The 17,371-nt window shown below is 34.9% G+C and overlaps 1 protein-coding gene across 2 annotated transcripts; it reads right to left on the minus strand.

Moving 5' to 3' along the window:
- Positions 1–2,107: 2,107 nt before the first annotated feature.
- Positions 2,108–14,812, minus strand: LOC114454200 (solute carrier family 22 member 13-like). Of its 2 annotated transcripts, XM_028434481.1 has the most exons (11): positions 14,271–14,812; positions 9,951–10,054; positions 9,715–9,869; positions 7,476–7,647; positions 7,255–7,375; positions 6,269–6,363; positions 5,977–6,191; positions 5,804–5,912; positions 4,296–4,490; positions 4,160–4,225; positions 2,108–2,495 (listed from the first exon to the last, which is right to left on the minus strand). In XM_028434481.1, the coding sequence occupies exons 1-11, from the start codon at positions 14,715–14,717 to the stop codon at positions 2,474–2,476; spliced, it is 1,701 nt and encodes a 566-aa protein (XP_028290282.1). In that variant the 5' UTR covers positions 14,718–14,812; the 3' UTR covers positions 2,108–2,473. The 2 variants fall into 2 exon arrangements, with proteins under 2 accessions (XP_028290282.1, XP_028290283.1); XM_028434482.1 differs by lacking the exon at positions 2,108–2,495 and having other exon boundaries at positions 3,834–4,225; positions 14,271–14,811.
- Between the last annotated feature and the right edge of the window lie 2,559 nt (positions 14,813–17,371).

The raw sequence follows: 17,371 nt of genomic DNA on the forward strand, positions 1-17,371 counted from the left end.
TAGCTGTTTTAAAGTTTGACCATTTAAAAAATATAAAGCATTTTTAGTATAGCCTCCATGGATGCAGTGCAACAAAAATTATGTATTTTTTTGTTATTTCATTTTTATTGCTCTATTCCATACATTTCAGGCCACCCAATGTCACTTTACAGTGCATAATAAAACCTGCCACAACAGTCAGTTAAGGTTGGGCAATGTTAAAAGTTAAAAGTTAACAGAAGGTTCTTGAAGTGGATGCGAACAACAAAACAGAAGATGCCCAATAATCTGAGAAGTTCATAGTCTACAGAGACCATAAAGGGACATGAATGTACAGTAACTGATGGTCATCTCCAGCAGCATCACTTCTCATTCACATTAAACTTTTAAATCCTCTTGTAAAATTGCTCACGCAAAGAACTTCTCCAAAAGAACATAAACCTCACTGAATTTAAAGAATATGTATTATTTAACCAGGTTCTATAAATCAGAATCAGAATCAGAATCAACTTTATTGACCAAGTACTGTATGTTATACACACGAGGAATTTGACAATATTATTATGGATGTGCAGCCACATAAACCATGTTTTTCATGATAAAAAACATAGTTCATTCTCTCTATGATTTGTGAATTAATATTTCGTAGATTTTCTGCAGTTAACTCGTCCTTCACATTTAGTCAAATTGTACCAACCAGGTGTAGAGAATAAAGACTGAGGCTGTGCAATACAACAATTACAATGTATATTGTGAACTTTCAATGTACATACAAACAACAACAATAGTCCTGAGATTGGGCGCTATAGCGCTCAATAAAACATATATATGGTTGCAATAAAGGACAGGGAAAAAGAGAATAGACTTCAAGAAAAAACAAAAAAAAAGAGTCATAAGTGGATTTTTTAACAAAGCTTAAAACTGGTTCCCAGCTTCTTTCAAAGATGTGAGTCATGAGCTGTAGTTTAGTCCAAACATGGGTTGGACTAAATGGTAAAGTAATGCAATGGTTTAAGTCCTACTTGGAGTTATTTTGTAAGCATTGGAAACTTTGAATCTGACAGATTACCAATGGGCTGTGGGGTTCCTCAGGGCTCTGTTCTTGGACCCCTTCTGTTTAGCCTTTATATGCTTCCTTTAGGACACATTTTACAGAAATGTAAGGTTGATTATCAGAGTTACGCAATGACACACAACTATATCTATCACTGAACCCAGATGACTATGGTCCCATTGAGGTGTTGTGTGACTGCTTAGAAAAAGTAAACTGCTGGATGAGTGAAAACTTCCTTCAACTAAACCATGACAAGATGGAGGTGATTGTCTTTGGTAACAAAGAAAAGAGGACTGCTGTCAGCAATTATCTTGAGTCTCGATCTTTAAAAGCTAAAGACCAAGTCAAAAACCTTGGTGTTCTGATTGACTCAGATCTTACATTCATCAGTCAGATCAAATCTATCACAAAAACAGCTTCTACCACCTAAAGAACATCTCCAGAGTGAAAGGTTTAATGACTCAGAAATATCAGGAGAAACTGGTCCATGCTTTTATCTCCAGCAGACTGGACTATTGTAATGGTCTTTAGACAGGAATCCCCCAAAAGAGCATCAAACAGGTACAGCTGGTTCAGAACGCTGCAGCTCGGGTCTTAACCAGAACAAAGAGGTCAGAACACATTACTCCAGTTTTAAAGTCTTTACACTGGCTCCCAGTCAGCCTCAGAATAGACTTTAAAGTTCTGCTGCTGGTGTATAAATCTGTGAATGGGTTTGGTCCAGAATACATCAGTGACATGTTAGTCAGGTATGAACCCAGCAGGTCTCTCAGATCTATGGACACAGGTCAGATAGTGGAGCCCAGAGTTCACAGTAATCATGGTGATGCTACTTTTAGTTGTTATGCTGCAAAGAAGTGTAACAAACTGCCAGCAGAGCTGAAGTCAGCATCTAATGTGAACATTTTTAAATCACTTTTTTTCTCTACTGCGTATGATTGAGAGGGAGATTCTTGGTCATGTTGTTGATGTATTGTGTTTGTTGATGATTTTAATTGATTTTACTGATGATTTTAATTGATTTTACTGATGATTTTAATTGATTTTACTGATGATTTTAAATGTTCTTATTGATTTTAAACAACTGAATGTTTTATCATGTAAAGCACATTGAGTTGCCTTGTGTATAAAATGCGCTATACAAATAAATTTGCCTTGCCTTGCCTTGTAGTTGTGCTGTCAACTGTTCCACTGAATAAACATGTCTAATTTTATGTATCTATTGTGAGACAGTAGGTGGTTCATGTTTCAACCAGCAGGTTGTTAGTGATAGACATTTGATCAATATATAATAGATGACTAACTAGTTCTCACATAAAGTGAGCTGGGTGAGTTTCTGGTGAAGGATGTCCGGGATGATGGTGTTGAACGCAGAGCTGAAATCTGCAAACAGGATCCTAGCGTAGGTCCCTGGGGAGTCGAGGTGATGCAGGATGTAGTTCAGTCCCATGTTGACTGCATCCTATACCCCAGCAGAGGAAGGTGAGACAGTAAATTAAGTGAATGAGATGTTGATGTTTTTCCACTCATCTATTGCTTTTCAACATTATTTCAACAAATCTGATGTTTTTTATTTGAATATTACTGATTTTTTTCATTTCCCATTTCAATTATGGAAATAATAATACTTTTCCCACAGTTCAAGCTCAGTTAGTGACGGAAAACAATATTATTATGGATGTGCAGCCACATAAACCGTGTTTTTCATGATAAACAACATAGTTCATTCTCTCCATGATTTGTGAATTAATATTCCGTGGATTTTCTGCAGTTAACTCGTCCTTCACATTTAGTCAAATTGTACCAACCAGGTGTAGAGAATAAAGACTAAGGCTGTGCAATAAAACAATTACAATGTATATTGTGAACTTTTTATTGACAACAGTCAATGTACATACAAACAACAACAATAGTCCTGAGATTGGGCGCTATAGCGCTCAATAAAACATATATATGGTTGCAATAAAGGACAGGGAAAAAGAGAATAGACTTCAAGAAAAAACTAAAAAAGAGGCATAAGGAGCTTTTTTAACAAAGCTTAAAACTGGTTCCCAGCTTCTTTCAAAGATGTGAGTCGTGAGCTGTAGTTGTGCTGTCAACTGTTCCATTGAATAAACATGTCTAATTTTATGTATCCATTGTGAGACAGTAGGTGGTTCAGGTTTCAACCAGCAGGTTGTTAGTGATAGACATTTGATCAATATATAATAGATGACTAACTAGTTCTCACATAAAGTCTTTAATAAAGTTATAAAAACCAAAGTTCATCGGAAGTCCACTTCCACCACCATCGCTCTCTTTCCTACAATCACATAATGTGGCGCCCTAGTGGTTAAGGATGCTGGGCTTGTAATCAGAGGGTTGCCGGTTCAAGCCTCACCTGGGCCATCACTGTGGGATGTTGAGCAAGTCCCTTAACCCCGAACTGCTCCCCAGGCACCACAAAATGGCTGCCTACTTATCCTCAGGGATGGGTTAAATGCAGTGGACAAATTCCATTAATGTAATAACATTACATGGCCAATTAAAGGCGAAAGCCCAGATTTAATCTTTAATAATGATATAGACAGATTGCTCTCAGTTGTTCCAGGAACGATCAGAGACAACCCAGCCCAAATTAAAAAAAAAGAAAACAGCATGTAACCATTGTCCAAATAAGTGTGATTTTTTTTGTCAATAACTATTCAGAGTAGTGCATCATTTTTCCATACAAAAAATACCAAAAGAAAGAAAAAACGAGGATTTTTTTGATAACTCAAATAGAGTAAGAAAACGTCAAATAAAGACATGAATATTTAAGAATGTTTACTTAAAAAAGAGGATTTATTTAAAAAAACAAAAAAAACATATTCTTTTTTACTTTCACGTGCACTGAAATATTTTATGATCATATTTAAAAACAGATAAATAAAAAAAATAAAAAGGCATAAGTACATAAAACATCAACTTACCAAGGAAATATTTAAACTCTTTAAGCAGTGAATTGATGCTGATGCTGTAACGTTTTTTTTTTTTTTTTAAACACCCACACATATCTCAGAGAATGATTTACAGTAATAGACATTTTACAAACAGTAACCATTGAGAAACTCAATGAGGAACAGGAAGAAACTTTATGCATGTTACATTTTCGTGCTCTTCACAGCTTTGTCTTCAAGTGGAAAAGATTCATCCTGACCATCCTCTGGTTCTCTACAAACAAAAACACATATTACTGTATTATATCAAACAGTGCTTGAATGTTTTTGGTAAAAGTGCACACCTTTCATATGCATGGTCCTGAAGTTCAGCATTTAAAGTTTCAGGCAGCATGAAGCACAAACCCCCGGCAACAATGGGAACGATGCCGTAGATCAGCATGGGGATGGTGTAGTGGATGACGTCCAGGAGCCGGACCAGTGGAGCGATGATGCCACCGATTCGTCCAATCATAGCGTTCAGGCCAACTCCATTCTGCCTACGGAGGCGCAACTCAACATCATTCTCATTCTCTTTCAATAGAAATTTACAACAGTATTTATTCAGATCAGGGTTGGGGTCAATTACTTTTTTCAGTTACAATTACCTTTTCAATTACCCATGTTCATTTACAATTCAAATACAATTACAGTGACCAGCAATCTGTCCAATTAGAATTAAATTACAATTATCTTCATCCTCAGAAAGTCAATTACAATTACCTTCTCAATTACTAAAGTTAATTCAATTAATCACAATTACTGAGCCTGAAATAAAAAACCTAATAAAAGTTAAACTTCCTCTTTTGTTAGCTTTTCTGTTAGCAACGGGTTCTAAATCAGCTGTAAAATACACTAAAAACAAATATCTATCATCTAATATCTTTCCTATCTATTGGTTACCTTGTTAGGCTTCCTAATCAATGAAAATATAGATTCAAATTTTTTTAGCGTGGGTGTCCGAGCCTTTTTTGTGTCAGTATAGCCCAAGAGTATAATTTTAAATGGTAAAATGTAGGAACGCTTGATACTGTAGAACTGTACATAGAACTGTAACATAGTTCCCCAGTTTTGCGTTAAATAATAATTGACAATTTTGATAGAATTTACATGGCAATTACAATTACAATAATTGACCCCAACCCTGATTCAGATATTTCAGTCAAATTCATTTTCTTTGGTCGGTAATGTGATTTTTAATAACCTGTTCTTTCTCTGTACTTGATCTTGAATGCAAAAAGATTCTGTAAAATTATTATAGTCTGGTAGCCCAGCCTAAAAAAGTTTATTTATTAATTTTTTATTTTATTCATTTGACAATAAAAAATATCTATCTATCTAACTATCTTGTTGCTGATTTGAAATGTTTTTACTGATGATTTTGAATGTTTTTGCTGCTAATTATAATGTTCTTATTGATTTTTAAGCCGTTGAATGTTTTCTGTTGCACTTTTTGCTACTATAAAGCACATTGAGTTGCCCTGTGTATGAAATGTGATATACAAATACATCTATCTATCTTTCTATCTATATATCTATCAAATAATGTCATTTTATTTATCATTTATCTCATTTCTGAAGCAACACTATTTTCACTTCAAGTCATAATACTTTATTATTAGTCGCCAAAGGCAATTTTAAATGCAGGAAAGAAGTGTAAAAAAAAACAACTACAATAATCTCAAGAAAACACTATATTACAAAAGACGCATTATCTATAAAAAACCTTCATAGGTTTTGCTTTAAAACAATGAACTAAGCGGTAAAATGTATATTAAAAGTGTTTTTCCACCAGGTTTATTTCTAATCTTACCTTATAACAGTGGGATACAGCTCAGCAGTGTAAACATAAATTGTTGAAAGGCTACAAGTGGCTGCAAACTTTCCCACTACAGCTATGGTCGTTTTCACGATATGGAGATCTGATGGACACATGAAGTTAACATTTCAGATTCCATCACGTGCCATTAGAAAATTCAGAATCACCTTCTGGTATGAAGAGAATTGCCAGACAAGCCACCCCACCAAAAAACAACGTTCCTGCTTGGCAAATTCGTCGGCCGAAATATTGAATGACAGGTAAAAATCCCAGGTAAGCAGGAAACTCAACAAGGGCAAAAACCACCTGCGTGAGGTAGATATTCAGCCCGAAATCTTCAACGTTAAGGCTGACCCCATAATACGTCAGGATGGTGCCAAACCTGTTGATTAAAAGGCAGAAAAACAATCATAAGATAAGATGAAGTGTAAAACACAGGCTTCTGGTGCACACACTCACCAGACGCAGCTCATTAGGATTGCACGTTTTCTGAGATATGGAATTCTGAAGATATCCATCATGCTTCCTCTCTGTGGTTCTGCCTCAACCTCCAGCTAAACAAGACAAGTATACAAGTCAGGGTTGGGCTCAATTATAATTGTAATTGTAGCTGTTGTAATCATAATTAAATTGTAATTGCCATGAAAATTCTATAAAAGTTGTCAATTATGATTTAACGCAAAACTAGAGAACCATGCTACAGTTCTACACATATGTAGTTAATAATTATTTAAAAAAAATAAATAAATCAATACCGTAAAAAAAAAAAAAAACATACATACATAAAAGTGTAAGTGCCTTTTTGTCACACATCTTTTCCTGAAATGATGTAATTGTGTAGTCGACTTAGTCTATTTTTTGCCAGTTATCTCTAATTTTTAATGGTATTTTTTCAAAATATGTTTCATATGAAGCTTTTCTCACATTTTAATATTTAAAAAAAAAAGATTGAAATCTAGTGGTACACTGACACAAAGAAGGCTCAGACACCCACAATAAAAAAAAATAATATCAATATTTTTATTGATTAGGACAAGGTAACTAAGAGATGAGAAACAAATTAGATAATAGATAATATTTTTAGTATATTTTACAGCTGATTTAATACATGGGTCAAACTGACCCGTTATCATTAAAGATAACGCAAGAGGAAGGTTAACTTTTATTAGATTATTTATTAAAGGCTCAGTAGTTGTGATTAATCGTAATTGAACTTTAGGAATTGAGGACGTGATTGTAATTGACTTTCTGAGGATAAAAAAACAAGTGTAATTGTAATTGAAAAATGTAATTGACCCCAACCCTGATACAAGTTAAAAGCAAATAAAAACCTTTGGGTAATTTTTTGATGATTTTAGGTTTTGGCAGTTTGTAAAATGTCCAATCCCGTCCTTAACTCCACAGAAACAGTTTTGGTGCAGTTTTAGGAATAATATTCTGCTTACCTTATCCATCAAATCCGCAGAGAGGCTTTTCCTGTTTACTTTGGCAGCTATCTGAATCCATTTAATGGCTGATTTCCTCCGGCCCTGTGTGATTAACCAGCGTGCTGACTCTGGAAGTGTCCTGGTCAACAGATATACACAGGACCAAAAAACTGGAGGGTAAAAATATTTTTTCTCTTTGTTACTGAAGACAAGCATGAGATATGCAAGGCATAGCTGACCAGATCAAGATAACTAGAACAAGGATAAGAGGGCTGAAGAGAACCATCTGCAGGATCCTCCAGTTAGGAATAAGATAGGAGATGCCGGGCAATACCATCAGTCCGAAAGCAAAAGAAGAATGGGAGATGAGGGTGACGGTGGCAAACTTGGAAGGGCCGGTCCATTCTCCTCCTTTAAATCAACCAAAAATAGAATTATTGGCATTGTTTCTGTACTGAAAGTGAAATTTGGACGGTTGCCGTACGGACAACCCCCGGTGCTATTGGCACGGTTACCGAAGTACACGTACGTAGCGTCTTAGGGTTAGGGTTAGGTTAGGTTATAACCCAATATCGCAACAAATTTTAGTTAGGGTAAGGTTTAGTCTTAGTCACGTGACCTAAACTGTGTCATTGGTTTACTTTTATTTATAAGGCTCTTCTTGGATTACTGCCCTCTTACATCTGTACATTACTTACAAAGAGAAGCACGAACACTTATGCACTGAGATCCAATGATCAGCTGTTGCTCACAGTTCCTTTTGCCCGCACAGAGCTGGGGAAAAAAGCCTTTGTACATGCAGCTCCTTGTGCTTGGAACACACTGCAAAGAGACTGGAAGTTGACTGAATTGTTATCCTTCAATGCTTTTAAAATGAAACTGAGAGAATTTGAGACTGCCTCAGTTGTCTGTAATTGTTTTATTTGATTCTTATGTTATCCTGTCATTTTAATGTAATGTAAATGTATTTCTGTTCAGTGTTGTAACTTTGCTGCCTCTTGGCCAGGACTCCCTTGAAAAAGAGGTTTTTAATCTCAACGGGATTTTTTTTTCCTGGTTAAATAAAGGTTGAATAAAATAAAAAAACAAAAAAAACTGGCCAAATAGGGGCGCTGCGTACGGATAGAATGTCGGTTGATGGCCATTACCTTCTGTATTTTAGTCGACACATATCCATCTCACTCAGACAACTTTCTGAGTTTCTCTAAATCTGAATATTTACTGTTTGATGACAATTTATCTGAATATTTGTTAAATAATAATTCCATTTATTGCAAAGCTGTGAAGGAGAAAATGACAAAATGATTTATTTATTTGTGGGTTTGATTAGACAATTTAATGAACCCCCATGTGGGACTCATTCGTCTCTAGTTAAAATGGTCCCCACCTACTGTATACCATAACACAGGTCCTACAACCGCAGAAGGCGGAACATGTTATCAAAGTAAACAAAGCTTGTCGAAAGGAGATTCACGTAACCCTATCCGTCACCAGAAAGAGGCCATAGAAAAAAACAGCCTTTAAAGATAAGGAAACGTTTACTAGTTTCTAGGACCTCCTTTCTCTTATTTTTGAATGCAAGTACCCACTTTGTCCGAATACAACATTTTGCTCAGAATACTATGAAACAACAGCTATAGAGCATAATGATGGATGAATGAGTGATGACACAGGTTTTTAAAGGATCTCATTTTGTAAATAAGTGGAATGAAACAGTCTTTAGGCTTCCTGAATCGATTTATTTCTATAGTTTTTATCATTTATGGTCATCTCCGTCCCGATGTGCATGGGACCAAGACTGACACTTGTATTTTCAGTTCATGTTCTAATTGAAATAATTTTAATCATCGTTTTGTGTGGTTTTTTTGTGTCATTTTGTGTATTTTATTGTTGCCTGTTGTCGTCTTGGTGTGTTGTTGGTATTATTTAAATTATTCTCTCTCAGTGTTTGTGTGTTCTTGGTGTCGTTTGAGTTGTTTCTCTGTTATTTTGTGTATTCAATATTATAATTTTTAACTAAAAATAAACATTATAAAACCCCATAGTTTTAATGCTTTGATTTGTTAATTTTCCCCTGTCTGTCTCTCTCAAGTACCCCCTGTAGTGTCATTGCGTACCCCCATTTGAGAACCACTGCTTTAGAGCATCCAATTCGGCCCGCAGGAGAAAATAAAAATGACAGAGAAAACCTGAACTATTGTGTAAATGACCAAATAATCCAGTTGTAGATGGACAAATTCAGCAATTTAATGAAACTCCACTATATTTTTAGGGTCTTGCATGTTTCCTTTGTTTATACCACATGTCTGCAGTCTTTTTTATTTCAAATTGTGGAAAGAATTCTCAATTTTTCCCAAAATCTTGCAATTTATCACAAACAATGGCACAAAATTGGTGACATGGTTCGTATTTGGCCGCTGAACTAACACCCCAGATTTAGAAGTTACCAAAACAGCGTACTGTAAGGGATTTACCAACCTAAGACAAATCCATTCATCATGATGCCTGCTACGGCTGTGCCTCCCAGAAATCGAAGAACCATGAAAACGTAGATGTTGGGTGAGAAAGCCACACTCACACCACTCAGCATCAGGATGAAGACTGAAAGCAGGACCACAAAGCGACGACCAAACCTGCAAACAAGTGATTAAGTTTAACGGGCGAGTTATATTTAGTGTCTAATGTCAAATGTCTATATTATGAATGGTTTGAACCTGTCAGCCATGTAGCCCATTATCAAAGAGCCGATTAGATGACCACCCATGTAGACGGACTGGGACGCCTCGACCAAACTGTTCCTGTCACACACCAGGTTGAACTGAAGAGAAATAAAAATAAATTATTTTCTTAAAATGAAATATTAAAAACACACAAAGTAAGATATACTGTAACTATAGGCTCAGTGTATGTTTTGGTCAGTTTTTTTTTCAACTGAAATTTGAGGCATTTTTCTTTATCAGGGTCGAGAAGGGATAAATAAAACTTTAAATATTGGTTCATTTTCCTTTTGAACACAAAACGTTAGATGAGAAGACACAAACAAAAAAAAATCCAATTTTTCATATGTTGGGACTGAAAGTTGCCGTTTTCAAAGTAAAAGCACGTATGAGGAAGATGCCGTTTCTAGCAAGAACGCAAAAAATGACTTGTACCTGTGGTTTAGCTCAGGCTAAAATGTCTTTGGAAGCTTACTCTGAAGGATTTATTGTTGACATGGTAATTACCTGAAACACTCCAAAAACAACTTAATTTAACTAAAAAAAAACTACTTTACTTCAGAATAATTTAGGCTATAGTTATAAAGGCAACGAGAAATGAAAACCAACTAAATCAAACATATTTTGAGAAATGAAGGAAAATCAAATACAATTTGTAAAAGAATAAAATTAGAATATAGCTGCAAGCGGAAATAAACGGCCCTCGCCTTCGCCGCGCCACCTTTGTTCCGGTGCCTTTGCCACGCCGCCTTCGCCGCGCCGCACAAAATGCAACTTACCAAAAAAGTTATTAAAAAACTATCGATAACTTTTGAGGTCCTACTTTTCTAGATGATCTCCACGATTAGGCCAAAATTCACGGCTCCGCCCTGCAAACACTGTAAAAGTTATCAAAAATCCATGGACAGCTTTTGGTGTCCCACTTCATTAGATGATCTCCAGTGATTTTGAACCCCGTCAGTGAAACACCCGAGAAGAAGTATGTTAAAATACGTTAGCGAAAATAGCAATTTTGCCATTTTCAATTTTCAATTCAAGATTCTGGACTTCCTGTGTGTTTTTTGGCATGGTCATAATAATATTTTTTACTTGTCTTGTCATGGTCTAGTTCGGTGTCAATTTTCATGATTATACCATGAATTAATTTTATTGGCAATTCCTATCTCGCAATGCATTGTTGGTGTACTTGGGGACGCTGGCGCGTCAAATTTTTGCATTTTTAAAATCAGAAATTAGAGAAGCGCATGGGAAAGAATAAAAGAAAAATATTCCACTACGATAACAATGTTTCCCCCTTTTTGAGTACCATGAACTATACATTTTCAGAAAGCGTGGAGGCATGCCTATGACATGACAAGAGTCCCTGGTCACTGACGAGCACATGGTGTTTACATAGGCTCCACCCCTTCCCTCGTAGTGTGGCCACTATGAGAGCAAGACGCACTTCACAAGTTTGTGGCGCTCGGGCCTAAAAATATAGGGTGTACTCAGAAAAATTATGGTGAAAAGTCAAACATTTTAACTATACTGTACAAAACAGCAGCTATGGATTATGTTAAATCATATAGCTATTAATTATTTCACTACCATCCAACATCAGTGAGAAAGTTTTCAAAATATTTGCCTCCTTGCTTTTCATATATAAGATAAAGACAAAGCTTGCCGTTTATTATTTAACAGCAATCGTAAAGAAATGGTCAATGATTTGGATACAACTTTCTCTTTCCTTTCGTGGACAAAGTCCAGAGTTTAAATGCAGAAAAATATTACTTTGAAAACAAATGGATAGTGTAAAACTACATGAGCCAAATTGGACATTTAATATTTTCTGCTATAAGATAATAAATCAAACAAATTTAATGTCTCAATAAAAACTTTTAACTGACTTTCCCAGGTACTGCTACTGCAAAAAAGAGAAGGAATCAATACTAGATGTGATTTGTGAATGGAAAAAATACACCAAAAAGCAATTTTTTATGGTTAAGGAAGAGGACTCGCAATCGTAGGGTATTGTTCTTATTTTTTAAATAAAAACATTAATGTTAAAATGGTTCATTTAACCTCAGTTAAATGCAAAGGGTTCTGTATTTTGTAGCCTTGGTATTTGTAATTTTTAATTTTTTTTAATGTTCTATATATTGTTCTCATATATGAGTATACTGACTATCAAAAAAAGAAAAAAAAAAAAAGGTTAGTGTCGGGAATAACATCTGACATAGTGGTTATGCACGGAAGCGCAAACAGAAAGTCATAAGTCATAAACGATCTTGTTTCTATTTTGCACTTATAGACTACGTCTCTTTATACATTGATATTTCATTAAATGTTAAAATAAAAAGCCGGATAGAGTGTTTATGCAAGTGGCCAGTCCTTTCTCCTACACAGCACTGTCTTCCAACGCGCTCTTACTTTGAAAACTTCAAACATCCGCTTGCACAATATGGAAAACATTTGTAACATTAACGTGTTTTGTTTAACAAAAATAACCAACCGGTTTTTATTTTTTCTTTGTTTATCCGTTCTCGAGTCTGATAAAGATAAATTACTTGTAATATTTATTTATTTATTTAGTTTATTTCCGACATGGTTACATTCACTTTTTTTACATTTTTCTTTTTTTTTTGTACATGCCGAAAAATGAGACGAGAGAAGCATTTTGCTTATCTGGGTCCCGTCCCCTTTTTTGTACATCAAAAATTTACATGGGTTTAGATGTCTCTCTGGTCAAACATTTTTAAGGTTGTTCTGAACAGTCCTTTTTTGTGTCGGATTTATTCTCATCTGTAGTCAGTGTTGTCTTTTTTTTTTTATTATTCCTCCTCCTCTCTATCGTTGTTTGTGTTGGCCTTGTTCCCTGTCAGACGTTGTTTGCATTCCTCCTGTTCAGGAAAAGTTCATCTTTTTTTCGAAGTTTTTCCCTTTTCATCCATGACGTCACCACTCCATGTCTCTTTTGGACACACAAGTTTGCAGCTTGTTTTGTCTCTACCTCAAGGTTGTTGTTAGTTCTATTGGCAGTGTTGTATTTGCCACTGTTATATTTAACCATTTCTTGTATAAACACATTACTATGTCTTAGTTCATAAGCAAGGTAGTAATGTAATCCTTAATCACCCCACCACCTAGCAACTGAAATTAATAAATGACAGACCATTTTTACTCTTGGTTTCCACATTGAATTCAGTGTCAATGAAATAATCACAGTCTGAGTTTTGTTTCCAGTGTTTTTATAGATTTGGGTCCATGTCCGTGATTACCATCAGTAATGTTGTTGTTTAGGTGGATCCTTCGTATTTTCCCGTCTTCCATCGTTTTGATGAATATTGGTTTTCCGTTCTCTTCTCCCAGTGGTGTGATATAAATCCTGCTGTTTTTCGTCCACGTCTTTAGAATCTTTCCTCCTTTTTTTAATTTGGCGTGCCTTCCATGCAATGGTTGCATTTTTTTTAGTCAGGTTTTCATCAATAAAAACCTTTGTTTCCTTCAGTTTATTTCCTTGCTTCAGTAGTTCTCCTTTGAATTTCACCTTCGTGAAAGTGATTTTTACAGCTCTGTTATCATTTCTCTTTGGCAGGAGATGGCAGGAGTTGATGTTGTCAGGGTTCAGGACAATGTCCTTCGACTCCAAGTAATCAATGACCTGTTGTTCAATCGATTTTGTTTCTTCGTCACTTGCGTAACTCCTGGGTTTTATCTTTAAGCCTGTGATGATGACATCTTTCTTTCTTTCGTTTTGTTCCAACTCTTCAACCCTCGCGTTCAGTAGTTTTAACTCTTCAGCATTTCTTTCATTCTCTTCTTTCAGTACCTTTGATTCACTTTGAAGGGTTTCCAGTGACTTTTCCAGCATCTTTTCCAACGACTTTATCTCGGCTGTGATCCGTGCAGATAGATCGTCTTTGATAGACGATAGATCGTCTTTGAGGTTTCGTATCATCTCCTTGACCTCTTCCAACCCCCGGATCAAGTTCCGTAGGGCCTGCAGGTGGTTTTTTAACCTTTTTTCTTTTCGTCATGGGCCCAAGTTTTATTTCTCAGGCTGTCCAGCTGCAGCTGTAAGCTGTTAATCTTCCAAGGTTGTGTTATCGGAGCGAGTGAACACACGTCCTTACTCTTCGAAGACCAGAGACACTGGTCTTCGGACTGTTTTCTGAACAGTTTTCAGACTGTTTTCTGAACGGAAACAGTCAAAGACCAAAACATACACTGACCACTGTCCTGTCACAATAAGACGTGTCCAGTTTTCACTTTCTTTAAAAAATAAATAAATAAAAATAAAAATTGCACTAATTTTAATAATTAATCATTTTTTCTTACCTCTGTCACGATACTAGAAGCCCCTCTGTACGTTTCAAAGTCGAACCCATTGAGGCAGTTTGTTGTGGTATTAATCCCATATTTTTCAATAGTTTCTAAATCCCAGTCCACAGGTGTGAACATTCTACAACTCTCATAGTTTCCATTCTCATCCACTGGAATTGTTAAGTTTTTTTGTGTCTCTTTGGTCATATTTGGCCATCGTTCCAGGATCCAGTCTGTGTTGCAGTGATGAGGGAAAGTCATCCCTGTGAACACCTGACTGATTATATCTAAAGGGGTGAAAAAGTTTGGAACAAAAATCGCGACGATCAAACATTTTTGAAACAAGCCAAACTCCCCGATCTCCTTCAGGATGTGCTCAAAGTTCCCCATCTTTGTCGTTTGAACAAACTCCTTGTGTAACGATGAAGAAAAAAGATTCGTTTTAAGTTCATGATTAATCATTTGATCTCTTTACGCGTGCACTATAGTCAGTGTTTAAACACTCCCATTGTGCCTTTATGATTTAGATAACTGCATTTATTACAACGGAATCAAAGCCTGATTACTTTGCTTCGGTAACGAGAAGCATAATAGTAAAGTTTAAAGTCCATCAATAATAGTTCATTAAACCTTTCAAAATAAAAGCTGTCATTTTACAATTTTTAGGTAATTAATTATATTTTTCAGTATCTGGATGACCATACATATTGTTATTTTTGGACTTATTCTTTTTGTAAAGTGTAGTAAACAAATAGCACAGAGAAATAAAATTGTGTAACACATCAAATAGGCGTCACTTACTAATGATTTGTGTGCGTAAAAATGTGCACAAATTTATATATATATATATATATATATATATATATATATATATATATATTAGTTTACAGACACAGTGCTCAATGTGCAGGGTTAAAAAAATCATCTGCAGCATGTGTTTTAGTACTGTTAAATATATATATATATATATATATATATATATATATAATAAAAGTATTATATATATATATTATAAAAGCATTTTTTTTTTTATTTAGCAATTATATTGAAAAAAAAACCTTAGCTAAGTTAGATATTGCTTAAATTTAAACATATATATGCTATTATTTATTTATTTTTTAAATCAAATCAATTCTATAACTTTTAACTTAGCATTGTTTTCATGTCCTGGCGATGCCATTACTTCCAAAACATTACAATAGCTTTTATATGACAGTGGTTGATATAATAGCACGAGTGAACTTATGTTGAACTTCCTGTTGTTGACACCGGGAAAGTTCAAAATGTTCTCACAATCTGTACAGCACCAAAACTCTGATCACGGCCAATAAAAGTATATAAACCAATAATAAAACTCAAAGAGAACTTGTTCAAATGAGTAAAAAACCTTCTACAAGATTAGTTCATAAACTAAACATATTTCCAACATGCTTGTAAACTAGGAAAACAACACAACACCCTATTGTAATAGTAGCATCACCATCACGTCAATGAAAGTTATTTTACACACACCAGCAAAACTTAGCAAACTATTTGTTAAACGGATGTGTGACAAATATGAGAACGAATCCCATCCTGGAACTGGATAATACATTACAAATAAAAAATACAAATTGGACCTTTTTTCCACAGGGACAAATGCAGGAGAAAACTATTCTTAAAATCATTAAATCTGTAAATCCACTGTACAAAACAATAATCATGAGACTTTATAATTTCTAAATGAAATAATCTGTTTCTACCTTTCTGTCACTGTTTTCTTACTTTTATATGGAATGATAAAAGGAAATTAAAGAACTATTTGACAATTGACTTAATGTGTTAATAACAGTAGGTTTGCCTGTATTTTAGTCACATTTCATTTTCTTGAATTCTTCATTTTTGTAATAAATCTTATTATACTTTCTATAGCAAACCACTTTTTAAAAGAAAACCCTTTCTCCTACCATTAATAATAACTTTTTTTGCTTTCTTTATGACAGTCAACATTCTTTAAGTATAATTTGTGTCGTTTCCACATTGTTTTTCATTCTCTCTGTTTGTATATTAAAGGAAAAGTGTATCTCAAGTCACTGATGTCAATTTTTTCCACATCTTCGATTTAAAAACTGATTAATTTGGACAAATACATTAACGTAGTCCTTTTGCTATAATCTATCTGGTGCCTTGAGATGAAATATTAGTAACTGATTAATAGTAGTTATCATTAAAATGCTTTATGACAGAGTTGCTCACATTACAAGAGTTACAACCAGTAAGAACATACTGGGAACACATCCTAACAACACTGAACATGATGTTCTCATTTTTAACGATTGGATTTATAGAAACAACATTTCACATTTGTTATTTGCCTTGAGGAGCATGGCCAACCTTCACATCTCATTCATCTACTCTATCTACCTACTCTACCTATCTATCTATCCATCTATCCATCTATTCTATCCATCTACTCCATCCATCCATCCATCCATCCATCCACTCTATCTATAAAGCAAGGAACCTCTGTCTGTCTGTCTCTGTGTGTGTCCATTATTTTGGAGTAATTTGTTCATTTCCAAATGGTTTATTTTAATTTTATTTTGGCTTGACGGCACATTCAAGTTCACCCAGAAGTGAAACCTATTCAATTTTTGACCTCAGTGTGCGTCATGAAAGCCACAAAATGAACTGGAAAAAGTCAAATACATGTACAAAGGAAATGTCAGGCAAAATCAATGCCATATTTGTTCCTGTAAATTCCATTTTAGAGCATTTTTCTTTTTTGTACTCGATGAAAAATGATCCCGTTTGAACCTCATCGTGAGCTTTTCCTAGAAATGAAAGAAGAAAAAAAGCTCATTTTGGGAGACGCTAAAGTGTAACAGGAACACAAACACATTATTTAAATCAACATTCAAACGCTGACAATCATCTTTCTTCTAATCCAGTGTCAATGTTTAAGCCGACAAAGTTTTATTTCTACCACTTTATCACAACCTGATGATGAAGTGAGGACTATGAGTAACAATAAAGAAAATAAAGAGTTTTAATCAACAAAACCATAAAAAGTCCAAGACGTCAGACTGGACTTTATTGTTTAATACTTTGTGTGACTATTTAGCTGAAGGAGGAAC

Source organism: Gouania willdenowi, chromosome 20 (assembly GCF_900634775.1).
Source record: "Gouania willdenowi chromosome 20, fGouWil2.1, whole genome shotgun sequence".
Taxonomy (NCBI): domain Eukaryota; kingdom Metazoa; phylum Chordata; class Actinopteri; order Blenniiformes; family Gobiesocidae; genus Gouania; species Gouania willdenowi.